General features: G+C 42.9%; 1 protein-coding gene across 2 annotated transcripts in view; it reads right to left on the bottom strand.

The window, feature by feature from the left end:
* The window catches only part of ELL3 (elongation factor for RNA polymerase II 3), a 118827-nt gene that overhangs the window by 29964 nt on the left and 74245 nt on the right, over window positions 1-14618 (bottom strand). For both annotated transcript variants that reach the window (XM_068275279.1, XM_068275278.1), the window contains exons 6-8: window positions 12393-12517; window positions 10402-10519; window positions 6097-6556 (exon numbers count right to left, since the gene is read on the bottom strand). In XM_068275279.1, coding sequence (XP_068131380.1) covers window positions 6097-6556; window positions 10402-10519; window positions 12393-12517 — 703 coding nt within the window. The remainder of the gene's footprint in view (window positions 1-6096; window positions 6557-10401; window positions 10520-12392; window positions 12518-14618) is intronic.

Below are 14618 nucleotides of genomic sequence, written 5' to 3'. Positions count from 1 at the left end.
CCCATCACAACACAGAAAATGACAAACATATGACCTAGCGGCAGAGTGCGCTGACAGGGTCATATGCATAGCACCGCCTACCGCTCAGTGACGGAAGTACATCACTGGGTTTCCCAGGCATTCCATTCAGTCCACACATGTGCGAAGTGACACACATCATTTACACTACGTGCGCCGCCCATAGACTAACATTACCGCAAGTACTGTGCGTTGAGCGCAGTGCTTAGGGTAACGTGCTGCTGCCCTTTTGTCAGATCAGATACTTCCGGCACAGTAAGTGTAAAAAAGTCTCCACAGACTTTCATCATTGTTTCTGCGACCCCTTGTGGCAAAATAGGGTAATGCAGCGCAGGTTTTACCCGGTTAGTGTAATTAAAGGGGCCTGAGAGCTGCTGAAAGACTGTAATAGATTCCTGCATGAAGGTTTTATCTCACAGCAAAGGTATATTTTTTCGCACTGGCTATCTGACAAGAAATTTGATTTAAAATGTGTAGTTTACTTTAACAATATCATCCGTCAGTGTTTATATAACTTTTATTGGACAAATAGTAACATTAAGAAGAGATCATCTAAAGAGTTAAAGTCTTCACTGAGCGTTTGTGATTGCTCTGGGATTAATTGTGATGACGCTGTTACAGCTTTTTATGAAGCAACATGCCCATTTTATCATCTCTCCATCAGCCTATATTTGCTTTGGAACAAAGCGCCATACAGGTGTGCAGCTTAAGTCTAGCCCTCTCCAGCCAATAATAGAAGAACTCTGTATAATACAATAACCACCCGAAATAGATACATCTCAGGAAACATTGCAGGTTGTATCATCAGAAAATGTAACCACACAAGCCGGACAAGATGCATTTACAGTCAGCTTGCTCAAAGCAAACACTGTGTGTTTATTTGCTGTTGACAGAGCCACAACTATTCTATTTGTTAGCAAATGTTCTTAGCATCTTAATGCGATTCCACAATGGGGCGTGTTGGAGGAGGAAACTAAGTCAAATATCAGCAGAATAGTCTAAAAAGATATACAATTCACATTTACATAACATCATAAATACATGCATGCAATACAATGAATTTAGGGATACAGAGAAGCAATAGTCAGTGAGGGCGAAGTTAGACAAGGTATTCTAACACCATAGGTTTATAGGAGACTTATAGATCACCATGAGTTTATAGAAGACTTATAGATCACCATAGGTTTATAGGAGACTTATAGATCACCATGAGTTTATAGAAGACTTATAGATCACCATAGGTTTATAGGAGACTTATAGATCACCATGAGTTTATAGAAGACTTATAGATCTCTAAAGGTTTATAGAAGACTTATAGATAGATCACAATAAGTTTATAGAAGACTTATAGATCACCATAGGTTTATAGGAGACTTATAGATCACCATGAGTTTATAGAAGACTTATAGATCACCATAGGTTTATAGGAGACTTATAGATCACCATGAGTTTATAGAAGACTTATAGATCGCCAGAGGTTTATAGGAGACTTATAGATCACCAGAGGTTTATAGAAGACTTATAGATCTCTAAAGGTTTATAGAAGACTTATAGATAGATCACAATAAGTTTATAGAAGACTTATAGATCACCAAAGGTTTATAGAAGACTTATAGATCACCATGAGTTTATAGAAGACTTATAGATCACCATAGGTTTATAGGAGACTTATAGATCACCATGAGTTTATAGAAGACTTATAGATCACCATAGGTTTATAGGAGACTTATAGATCACCATGAGTTTATAGAAGACTTATAGATCACCATAGGTTTATAGGAGACTTATAGATCACCATGAGTTTATAGAAGACTTATAGATCGCCAGAGGTTTATAGGAGACTTATAGATCACCAGAGGTTTATAGAAGACTTATAGATCTCTAAAGGTTTATAGAAGACTTATAGATAGATCACAATAAGTTTATAGAAGACTTATAGATCACCAAAGGTTTATAGAAGACTTATAGATCGCTGTAGGTTTATAGAAGACTTATAGATAGATCACCATGGGTTTATAGACTTATAGATCACCATGAGTTTATAGAAGACTTATAGATAGATCACCATAGGTTTATAGAAGACTTATAGATAGATCACCATGGGTTTATAGAAGACTTATAGATCACCATGAGTTTATAGAAGACTTATAGATTACCGTAGGTTTATAGAAGACTTATAGATTACCGTAGGTTTATAGAAGACTTATAGATAGATCACCATAGGTTTATAGAAGACTTATTATAGATCGCATTTCATGATGTGGCTTTTCTACTCATATTAACATACAGCTTGAAGAATACCTATCATGCCAGATACTGTACACAGGGACCACTACTGCTGGCTTATTTCTAAATGTGTAGTGAAACCATTTTTATCCTTACGTCATCTGTTTGCAAATATGCAGGTCAGGCATTCTAACACTTCCCTCAGTCATGCTTGTCCTGCTATGCCGTGAAGCCATGACTCACCACTAATCATCATTGGCAACTCCCATTTTAAAGCTTGACCTTAAAAGGAAGTTGTCTTTCACATGCAGCACAGATATCTGGGTGGTACAACTATATAGAAGTCATAAGATATCTGGCTGACAATAAATTACTGGCTGATAACTTATTCTCTGTTTAAGTGGATCTGAGTCGAAGCTTGGATGCAAAATCAAACACTTACTTAAGAGAGCAAAGCCTCTGGATCCTAATGAGGTTTTCCTCTGTGTCCTCCGGGCTCCGTCAATCTCTTCAAGCACACACGCATCCATACTGCGCTTTCATGAGCACGGCCATGCCTGTGTGGTAAGGCAGAGCTGCTCACGCACGAGTGGCTCCAGTCTACAGCCCAGACACGTCCATGCTTGTGTGACTGCAGCACAGGTGCGCTCGTGCCATCATAGAAGAGCAGCTTCAATCAGCAGGAGGATCCCAGCAAGCAGCAGAGGACCGGAGGACGCTGTGGGAAACCTCATTAGAATCCAGAGCCTTCTCTCTCCTTAAAGAGACACTGAAGCGAGAATAATTCTCGCTTCAGAGTGCCCCTGCTAAAACGCCGCTATCCCGCGGCTAAACGGGGGTCCCTTCACCCCCAACCCCCCCCCCCCCTGCAAAATCAACTACCAAATTGGTCGTAAATTTTGCTCTTCCTGGAGGCAGGGCTAACGGCTGCAGCCCTGCCTCTCAGCGCGTCTATCATACGCGCATCGCTGCCTCTTCCCCGCCCCTCTCAGTGAAGGAAGACTGAGAGGGGCGGGGGAGAGGCGGAGGTACGCGTCTGATAGACGCGCGGGAGGCAGGGCTGCGGCAGTTAGCCCTGCCTCAATGCGGAAGAGATTCCGCGATGTACGGAGGGGATTTGGGGGTGAAGGGACCCCCGTTAAGCTGCGGGATAGCGGCAGTTTAGCAGGGGCACACATGCCCCTGCTAACTATGAGGTCTGAAGCGAGATTTATTCTCGCTTCAGACTCTCTTTAAGGGCTCATTCAAACTTCAGGCTGGTGCACACCAGAGCGGTTCTGGTACGTTTTTTAAAAACGCTAGAGGTTTGAAAACTGCTTGGGTAATGTATTTCAATGGGCTGGTGCACACCAGAGCGGTTTGTTTTTTCCAAAAACGCAAACTCGGGGGCTGCAGCATTTTTTAGATTTCTGAGGTGTTTCTGCCTCAATGTTAAAGTATAGGAAAGTAGAAAACCGCTCTGAAAAACGCTAGATCACAGCGGTTTTCCAAGCGTTTTTGTTACAGAAGCTGTTCAGTAACCGCTTTACTGTAACAATATATGAAAACTGCTACACAAAAAAGGCTCCAAAAAATGCTAAGCATGTTTAGAAAATCTTGCCTAGAATCGCTCTGAAAATCTGCTTCAAAAACCTCTAGCGTTTTGCAGATCTGCTAGAGGTTTTTGGTGTGCACCAGCCTTTCAAAAGCTTTTCTAAGAGCTTTGTGATTTTAAAAGCTCTTGCTAATGTTATCCCATGTGAGTGTTCACACTGGAGTGATGTGCTTTTTTACAAATCCCCCATAGCATTGCATTAGCAAGAGCTATTAAAATCTCTAGCGTTTAAAAAGCTCTTGTAGTGTGAACAGGCCCTTAGTGTTTGTTTCTAAACCCACTTCAGCTCAGATTCTCTGTAAAGTGATTTGTTGGTACTGCTATGGATTTTGATGTACTGTATTGGGTAAAATACTTTTCGACCAGCTAACGGCGATAGGTGGCGGCTGGTCGTTTGTGGTTTTACATGGAAGCCGTTCCATGTCAGTTCACAGAGGGTGGCTCGCAGGCTAATTGTAAACACTGTTTACATCAATACAGCAGCAGCGCCGTAAAGGAGATCGGCGATCCCCGGCCTCTGATTGGCCGGGGATCGCCACCATCTGATAGGCTAATGCCTATTGGAGGCGGCGCAGGATGGATCGCCGTCCTGTGCCGCCCAGATCCGGAGGGAGAGGGAGGTAAGGGGAGGGAGCGCGCAATATCGCTGCGGAGGGGGCTTTGAGGAGCTCCCCCGCTCGGCCACACGGAGCGGCAGCGATCAGACCCCCCCAGCAGGTCATCCCCCTAGTGGGGAAAAAAGGGGGGAAGTCTGATCGCCCTGCCTAAACCACGATCTGTGCTGCGGGCTGGAGAGCCCACGCAGCACAGATCAACCAAACACAGCCCGATCCTTAAGTGGTTAATAGGCATACACTACACAATATTTTTAACAGGTTAGATGTTAGATTCAGTATAAACATTGAGGCCCCTCTCACACTAGCCCTAAAACCTGCGCTGCGTTATCCTTTCTTACTGCAAGGTGCCATGAGTGCAATGAAAGTCAATGGAGCCTTTCACAGTTATGCACTGCAATGTGCTAGAAGCATCTGATCTGACACAAAATCTGCAGCGTGTTACTGCATGATCTGTGCCTACCATATGGATTCAATGGGCTACGTAGTAAGTGCTCAGCAGGAGCACTGTGCCATGCAACACGCATGCACGGACTGACAGGAATCCCAGAGACGTACTTCCTGCCCAAAAGGAAGTATGTTACTAGGGGAGGGGGGTTCCTACGCATATAACCCTGTCGCCACATAGTGGCACAGGGTTATATGAAGGCTAATTTTTGCGGTGCGGTGTGGCAAACGCACACATCAAGTGTAAAACTGTCCTGAATCTAATCTATTAGAACACATTTACATTGATATTACAATAGGAATATTGACCGAACAAAGGTTGGACACGACAGTTCTTTGTGGAAGAAAAGGGAAACAATCTAACTAACCGATTGAACACTAAACTAGCAGTGTATGATTTACCACTAACCCAATAGTGTGTGTCTAACTTTAAGATCTGCAGACATGAAACCAACAAAAGTTTATTTGGGTAAAATCTTTATGACTAATTAACTGTACATATTTTTTCTTTCCTTTGCAAGCTTTCAAAACTTTAAGTTTCTTCAGGCATGACACAGACCTGGACCAGATCCGTACAAAACTGAATGCTGCATACAGAGCTTATGTATGGTTTTGAAGGTCAGATCTGCTCTATGACTAACATTGGACCATGCTTCACATGTCTACCTTTAAAAAGACCCAACAAAAAAAATTAGCTTGTGAATATGCTGAGGATTTCAGGTGCTAAAGCAAATTGCATACTATAGTATGTCCACCATGACGGGAACCAACATATTAGTTTTTCTCCCAAGACCTGGGCAAGCATCTCCCTTTTACTTCTGCATGCACAGCTTACAAGCTACAATCAGCATCATTCTCCAGAATGCTTTTGTGAAGGTTTTTCAAATACAAATTTCCTAGACTAAGTCACCTGATGGAAATCCTATAGCTGCCTTTTACTACAGAAACATGTTCTCTATGGAATGGATCATTATAGTATATACATAAACTGCAGTAATGTAAATGCTTTCCATTTATGCAGGCTTGAAATGTAAGAGATAAGTCCAGTTTAACTGCTAGAGACAGATGCAGAGATTAGGAAAATGTTTGTGGCTGTAATCCGTAACAGGGTACCCACATTAATAACTCGCTGCCTTCCATGCTCACATACGCCAAGAACAATTATAACCATGTGTCCCACCCTGTGATGCTATATACCTTCGGGAGAAGTCAGGCACCTTTCCAGCAGGAGAGCTTCTTCCTCCCAGTCTTCTTCCTCCTCTTCCTCTTCACTGGAATCTTGGACTCTCTGTTCTTGTTTCACACAGTCAGCTCTGCTATCCCTCTGGGAAACTGGAGCTGTGGGCTCTCTATGTTTGCTTTTGCCAGTCTTTGACACATCACAAGTCTTGTCCCTCCTGTGTGTTTCTGAGTGGTGGCTCTTATGCAGAGTTTGGTGTGTACTGTGCTTTTTGTAATTTTGTGATGACAAAACATTATGGTTGGCAGACACTGTTGTGAGATTTTTGGCAATTTCAGAACCAGTCTGATGTCTAGAGTTCATGTGAAGGCCGGATGAGGAACTGGACTGTCGCTTGTGTGGATCTCCATCCATTGATGATGATTTTACCCTTTTGCAATTTTCATTATCTGAAGCATCAACTCCCAGTGGCCGTTTCTGAAATTATAAGAAAATAAAGTTATAAACTTTAAACTTTTAGCAATAGGCATGGCCAGATTTACCATAAGGCATTGTAGGCACGTGCCTACGAGTGCCTAATGGTGAAAAGGCGGTTCGCTCCCCTCCCCAAGTCCCTCCCTCCTGCCTTACCTATGCATAGTCCCGAGTGGAGTGTAAATGAGAGGTTATTCACCCGGGTCGTGACATTTCACTGACAACTGCCACAAAGTCCTACTATACCCTCTTGGATTTCTCATTAATAAAAAAAGTGAATAGGGAACTATACAAAACATTGAAGAAACGGTCATGACTAGCATGGACCAATTCGATAAACTTTATACTACTTGGGCAGTCTGGATAGACTACAAAGACTGAGAGAAATATCAATTACTCATGTCATGAGGGAGATCGCTTTCTCAATCAAATGACTATGAATTTTATTAGATGCTGGTATTTATTTTACCTTTCCTTTCTTTTCGTTTAGTATAATGATTTTGTTGGATATTCTGGTTAACTATTGATAAGCTGATTTTTCTGCATTGGTTAAGACAAAGGGCTTGATTCACTAAACCGTGATAACTCATATCACGGCCGTTTTTTCGCACGCATTTTTGCGTTTGCACGCAATTGCAAATTTGTGCGCGCAATTGCTCATTTTTCTGTGCAAACGATACACGCAAATTCGCGATCGCGCGAAAGCGAGAAAATGGCCGTGATATGAGTTATCATGGTTTAGTGAATCAAACCCAAAGTGTTAAACCCAAAGTGTTAATCTATTTAGATATGACTGGTGCCTAGTCGCCAGGCCACATACAAGGGAAATTGAAGATTGCCTAGGGCTGCAGATCCCAACAGGCCTGATGGCAATGGTGCCTAATGGGAAAGGCAATTTCCGAGGTTTATGGAATGATTGTCAGATTACTTTTGATGATGAACCCCTGCTTGGATAGATAATAGACTGTTATATGTTGTGATAAAATTTGATGTACCGCCTTTCTATGAATAAAGATTATATAAAAAAAATAGGGAACTATAGTGAACTATGCCATTACTCACACAGTTATCATATCTGATGTAGCCGCTCCAGAGAAATTTCCTCTGGAAGGGTCAGTCATGTGACCCAGGCACCACTTTAGAAAGCTGGGGTCTAGCCACAAAGTAGGTGTTTCCCAGCTAGTAAAAAGTTCTCACTCCAGCTTCCACCTTGGTTGTTTAGAGATTAACTCATTGTGGAGAACACTGTAGCTCAGTAAATTCTTTTCCTTATGAGACTCTGCTGTAGCTACAGTGCTGATCACAAAAGTTAATATCTTACCAGAGGAAGGACATGGCTTAGGTCTCTTGAGCTGTCCTTACAGCTACACTTTGACTACTTAGAGTATTGGTAATAAGGATTGGGGGAAAAGTCTTTCTGTCCTACAATTGCACTGTTGTCTCATTAGGAAGAGTGGCTATAGTATCCAGCAACCAACTTATAGTTAACAAATTTACTGCAAAAAGAATGGACAAGCAGTACACAAAAATTGTTCATTGTGAATTGATGCAGATTTACTACCAAATTCACCAAAAAGGAAAGTCTAAATTGGCTTTAAATAAATGTAGCGTATGAAATAAAATTATATATTAGAAATTGTGCATTATAAAATACTATTCCCCCCTTCAAGACTAGCACCCCCACCCCGCTGCCCAATAACCCCAGTAGAAAACCTACAAACCCATAAGCAATAAAAACCTTAAAAATACTCACCTCAAGACGTGTGGTGATGCAGGAGTGAAGTAGCCCTTTTTCATGACAAACATATCCAGCGCCAGACAGAGCAGGTGGTGCTAGAGATTTTGCCGTGTTAAGCAGGTCCTCTTGACGCTCTTCTCTCCCCATAAAGAATTGCGGCTACTATCTCCCCCCGTAGGAAGTGATGCAAGATTTTGTGTTCCCCTCAGTCTAATAAGTTCCCAGGGCTAACTGTGAGAATCCGCTCAGCTGCCTGCGCAGGCAGGCAGCCTTTTGACCATTGTTTAGGTTTGCTTGCTGCAGGACTCTGGAAAGGAGACCTTCTGTCAGTTGTGCAGCTTGTGTTGCTGAGGGATTTGCATACATTAGTCATGCAAATCCCTTACCTGCCTTCTTTTGATGACTGGCACTATAAAAGCATTCTGCTCCCAGAATGCTTTGCTGGACATTTCCCTTCCATGGTCTGTTCCTGATGGACACTGCTGGAGTGTCAGCCATTCTCGTTTGTTGAAGTTATCTTAGTGTAATTCGTGGGGATGCACTAGGCAGTTCCCTAGTGCAGTTAGGACTGCATTATCTGTTTTGCCTGTTCCGTCTGTCTTGTGTTTGGATCGCACAAGCCCTAGCGTTAGCGGTTGTGAATCCTTCTGATTGAGTCTGGAGTGTAGGTTGGAACAGCGGTTGTTTCTGCCTACCTCATCTGTTCTGTCTGCCGTGTGTTTGGATCCTTCTGTTCTGTCTCCTGGGATCGCACTAGCCACTTTTCGCTAGCGCTGGGGATCCTTCTGTTCTGTCTCCTGGGATCGCGCTAGCTACTTTTCGCTAGCGCTGGGGATCCTTCTGTTCTGGCTTCTGGGATCGCGCTAGCCACTTTTCGCTAGCGCTGGGGATCCTTCTGTTCTGCTACTCTGTACCTGGATCGTGCTAGCCACTTTTCGCTAGTGCTGTGGATCCTATCTCTCGCTTGTCCCTGTTTTCGTGTGTCTGTCTTGTCTGCTACGCTTGCTGGTGGCTCGGTGAGGTAACCGTTAAGCAAGCGCTCGCGTTCTCTGTTTCGTGTTTGTCTGTCTTTGGTTAGTTAGGCGTGCTTGTCTCTGTTGTGCGTAACACGCGGAGACCGCGCACGAACGCGTGCACTGTTGCGAATGAGTGCGGTGTTCGCGTTCAGCTAGCGTTTGTTATTTTCTTTATCTTTCTCTTTGTATTATTTGCTGTGCCTTTGCTACCCTTGTGCTCTGTCCTGCTCAGTCTTGTGTCGCTATTGGCAATCGCCATTCTTGCGATTGCGTTTCCTACTTCGTTTCCGCCGTTGTGTGTTCGCCGCCGCTGGGTGGCGACTAATTTGGTGGGCACACATTGGTTCTGTCCCTTTGCTCTGTTCCCTGTGGGCTATCCAGCCCTGCCTGATTGTACCTTGTCCCGGATCTGTACAATTCCCATTTGGAACCTGTGGCTGTGCAGCGGCTGTGTTCGCCTGCACTCCACAGCGCCATCTGCCGGTGGGAATTGCCCTCTGCGGGTGCATAGCACCTAGCCTGGGTGTCCGCATAATACGCTTGTGGAGGAAATCCGCCGCGTCAGCGCACGTCGGGTGCGCTGACCACGGAGACGATTCCACAATCGTTACACTAACGAGGCCTGTCTCTCTCTCTCTCTCCATCTGAATAGAGAGCACGCAGTGCAGCACAAATACCTACTCAAGCATCAGTTCCTCTCCTCCCTTTTATTCACTGCAGCCCATCACCAAGCAGAAGGATCTCTCCGTAGGCTCTCGATACCTGTCACAGTGCCACCTCTTAGATTTTGCTACCTAACTCATGTAATTCAGGTGTCTTCATGGTAAGGCCGGCCCTGGTTCCAGGAAACTCAAACCAAAATTGCATGGCCAAATGTGTGATTTATGGGCTTTGTTAGCGGACCTGTATTAATCTTTATGCCTTGAGTATTTTAATTTTGCTGTGCTGGAAGCTCCATTCATTTGAATACAGTGCTCCGAGCACTGGAAAGACAAAGTCAAAAATAGCAGCTTCAGTTGGGCTGTGGGGAGAAGCTAGCGTGCTTAAAGAAACTTCATCTCACATAAACATGACAGTATCTCCTCAGTACTTACTGTGTCAGGAGGTCTCGGCCGTGCACTGTGGTGAAAGAATGATGGACTGTGCTGAGTTTTTACTCTTTCAGTTGCTGTCTGTTCATTCTGGGATGATGAAATGTTTGGATACTTCCTACTGCATGATGAAATGACAACAAATTAATTAATACCACAAATAAATAGAGAGTTTTATACATTTCTACACAAAATGTTATAATACATTCTGAATTTTACATTTACAATGTTACATAAGACTTTGAACTGTCCATGATATTATTGTCTGAAAATGAATTCATTTTTGGAAGATACTGTGGAATCCATAGGAATCCTCCAAATTGTTAACTCGGAGTCACTGATTCATTCATATGAATGACAGTAGAGTACCGTAAGTCCCAGAGATGTAATGTGTAACATTTTATTGCAATTAATTCAATACTTTATTTATTGCAGACAATCTTCCATTAATACGCCTACTTTGTAAACAAATGTGATATTCACATGTGAAATGTTCTTTTTGGCTGGGTTGAAAGCTGTGTTGAAAGCTGTCTTCTCCTAGCAGTTGAAAGCTTTTCTGATCACTAGTGATAGGACAATACATGTGCCTCTTGGTCTGATCACTAGAGATAGGACAGAACATGTGCCTCTTGGTCTGATCACTAGAGATAGGACAGAACATGTGCCTCTTGGTCTGATCACTAGTGATAGGACAGTACATGTGCCTCCTGGTCTGATCACTAGTGATAGGACAGTACATGTGCCTCTTGGTCTCATCACTAGTGATAGGACAGTACATGTGCCTCTTAGTCCGATCACTAGTGATAGGACAGTACATGTGCCTCTTGGTCTAATCCTTAGTGACAGAACAGTACATGTGCCTCTTGGTCTGATCACTAGTGATAGGACAATACATGTGCCTCTTGGTCTGGTCACTAGTGATAGGACAGTACATGTGCCTCTTGGTCTGATCACTAGTGATAGGACAATACATGTGCCTCTTGGTCTGGTCACTAGTGATAGGACAGTACATGTGCCTCTTGGTCTGATCACTAGTGATAGGACAGTACATGTGCCTCTTGGTCTGATCACTAGTGATAGGACAGTACATGTGCCTCTTGGTCTGGCCACTAGTGATAGGACCGTACATGTGCCTCTTAGTCTGATCACTAGGGATAGGACAGTACATGTGCCTCTTGGTCTGGTCACTAGTGATAGGACAGTACATGTGCCTCTTGGTCTGATCACTTACCATAGCGATTCGGCCGACACTGCCCACAGTTTTCGCGTGGGGGACTGCGAATCCGATAGCTGTGTATGGCACGGCTCATGGGATTCGTCAGCTTTCCCGCACAGCAGGAAGTGCCACCGCGCGTCTCATAGCCGCGCGCAGTGACTAGTGGAAATGGCCCCCCCATTCATATTTAAAGTGGACCTAAATTAATAATACAAGATTTCAGAAATAAAATCTATTTTCTAAATTATAATAATAATAGCAGCCTTTTTTCAGCTGCATGATGACAAATATAAAATATTTTACATTTATTGGAGGAACCCCTCCCTTCCTTTCATATTGCAAGGACAGAATCCGGCAGACTGGTAAAGGAGATAAAAAACAAAAACAAAACACAGGCTGCTACTGATGATGTCACAGGGGAGGTGATCTCAGCTTAGCTGATGACAAACCTACCCATGATCTAAAACCTCCTACTAAGCTCAGAAGTAATGGCTGCCACCTGTATAACCCTAGTTATGAAAAAAGAAGGGAGAAAAGCATGCACTGAAATGCTCATAGGCTTGAAGGAGTGGTGCAACTAAATATTTTGAATTAAAAAAATGTTTGTTTTGGGCCTGCTTTAATTATTTATTTGCTTTCATTTTCATCTAACACTAGGAAAATTATAGTTAAAATCTTATTGTGGATTTGGATAACACCCATACTTTCATTCACAATACTGTAGTGTCTTAAACAAATCAAGTGTAGCAACGATTAGTAATAAAACTGTCCTCCGTACCTTGAAAGAATACCTGCTAAGTGCTGCCTCTCCTCTGGGGTGTATCCCATCCAGTCCTTCTGTACTTGACTGTACAGGTCTTCCCTGAGACAATACTTGCCATCCTTGGGGTTCAGCTGTCCTACCTGGCATACACAGAAACAGGCAAGCTCATCTATGCAATTATCACTACACGTAAAAATACAGTCATTGGTTCACTCATAATCTACTCATAACTGTCACCTGACCTATTGAGTGCTAATTGATGTGTGTGTGTGTGTGTGTGTGTGTGTGTGTGTGTGTGTGTGTGTGTGTGTGTGTGTGTTTTCCTTTAAACTTTTGTGGATAAGTGAGCGGTTGTACAGACACCTTTTTTATTCACATATGTACCTAGGCCATCTGGAGTCCCTCATTATCATTATATTGTTAAGGAGGCAATCAGATAGCACATGAGCCCCCCTTCTTACAAGCCTCCCCACCAGGCTAGGGGCATACCTAGAGAGCTGGTTAGAGGAGTGGGAAGAGGGTGACATTCTCATTGACCCTTTTTCTGCTAAGCACTTTCCCATGCACCAAGTCACTTGGCTATAGCTAGGCAGCATGTCTGTACAGCAATTATTCCAACACATGTTGTTCGCAAAAAGATCAATGGTGGATGTATCAGCCAAAACTACTGTTTAAACACCCACTCACACTGAGATCCTCCAACATGTTCTGTCATACTTTTGATTAAAAAAATGTCCAAAATCCACTGAAAATGAATCAATTTGATATGTTGGGGGCAAAAGAAGATTTAAACAAAGTTATTGAACTGGCCCCAAAAAAACCTTATCTCATCTCCATGGTTTATGCTCAGGTTATCTTCAAATGTGGAGCTGCCACAGATCTGGCTAATAAGGAGAGTGGACAGTGAACAACACTGCAAGTGGGGGAGGAGGAAGGGGAGAAATACATATTTCTGTTTAATGTGCCTCAAGGAGCTGCCAGAAAACACAGAAGACCAGCTTACACAGACAGAGAAGCCGTTCTGCTCTGTTTATATGAACTGTTCATGCTTTAAATGCTAGTTAGATGTCATTTGAAAAGTTGAAAGTCTGAGTGAGTGAGAATGCAGAAAGGTTTCTCCACCCATTGCTGTGTCTAAAATGTCAGTCAAAACAGTACAGCAGAACGCAAGAAACACCCTTCCAACAAGCAGGACAGGAAGAACTGACTCTCTTGTGAAGAAAACATATGGGTCTTGATTCACTAAGACAAAAAGCATGCTTTATCAAAGTTAGAACACCTTATCAAAGTTAACACGCCTTATTAGAGTAGCATAGCGAGCGCTACAAATCTGCAGGACTCAGGGCAGAACAAGTGGAGCTCTCGTCATTGCCAATTAGCAGGCATAAGTTCGCTATGCTACTCTGATAAAGCATGTCAACTTTGATAAGACATGCTAACTTTGATAAGGCATGCTATTTGTCTTAGTGAATCAAGCACATGGTCTTTTTTTGTTAAGCAGCCTATGGTATATATTTACTATATCAATTTAGCCAAACATTGGGGTTATTTAAAAGCGATACCTGGAGTTAAAGAGAACCTGAACTGAAAATAAAAAGTCAAAATAACCATACACAGGTCATACTTACCTACTGAGTAGTCTACTCCTCAATCACTTTCTCCTCTCCTACGTCTTATTCGTCCACTGTGATCAATGGAATTCTCCGTCCTCCATTTTGAAAATGGCCATTACCCAATATCAGCTTCCTGGTCAGCACACTGTTAAACTGTAATATCACCCACTTGAGCCATAGGGAAACATGGACATTACCTTGCACATTCAGTTGTAACTGACAGCTGCTGATATATAACTGACAACTGGTATATTTCAGTTCTGTCAAAATATTGTTAGAACTGGAAGGGATCACTATAAGAAGAAAATGGTAGGCCTCTGAGAGGAACTGATGGTGAGGTTAGTATGTAATATTCAGATTTGCAGGTACATCATGTGTTTATTTTAAAGGAGAACTGTAGTGAGAGGTATATGGAGGCTGCCATATTTATTTCCTTTTAAGCAATACCAGTTGCCTGGCTATTCAGCTAATCCTCTGCCTCTAATACTTTCAGCCATAGGCCCTGAGCAAGCATGCAGCAGATCAGGTGTTTCTGACAAATTAGACAGATATGACAAGATTAGCTGCATGCTTGTTTCTGGTGTGATTCAGACACTTCTTTAGGCAAATAGACCACCAGGGCTGCCAG

Source organism: Hyperolius riggenbachi, chromosome 3, assembly GCF_040937935.1.
Source record: "Hyperolius riggenbachi isolate aHypRig1 chromosome 3, aHypRig1.pri, whole genome shotgun sequence".
NCBI lineage: Eukaryota > Metazoa > Chordata > Amphibia > Anura > Hyperoliidae > Hyperolius > Hyperolius riggenbachi.
The sequence above is the reverse complement of the archived record's forward strand: the minus strand, read 5'-3'. Positions and strand labels throughout refer to the sequence as shown.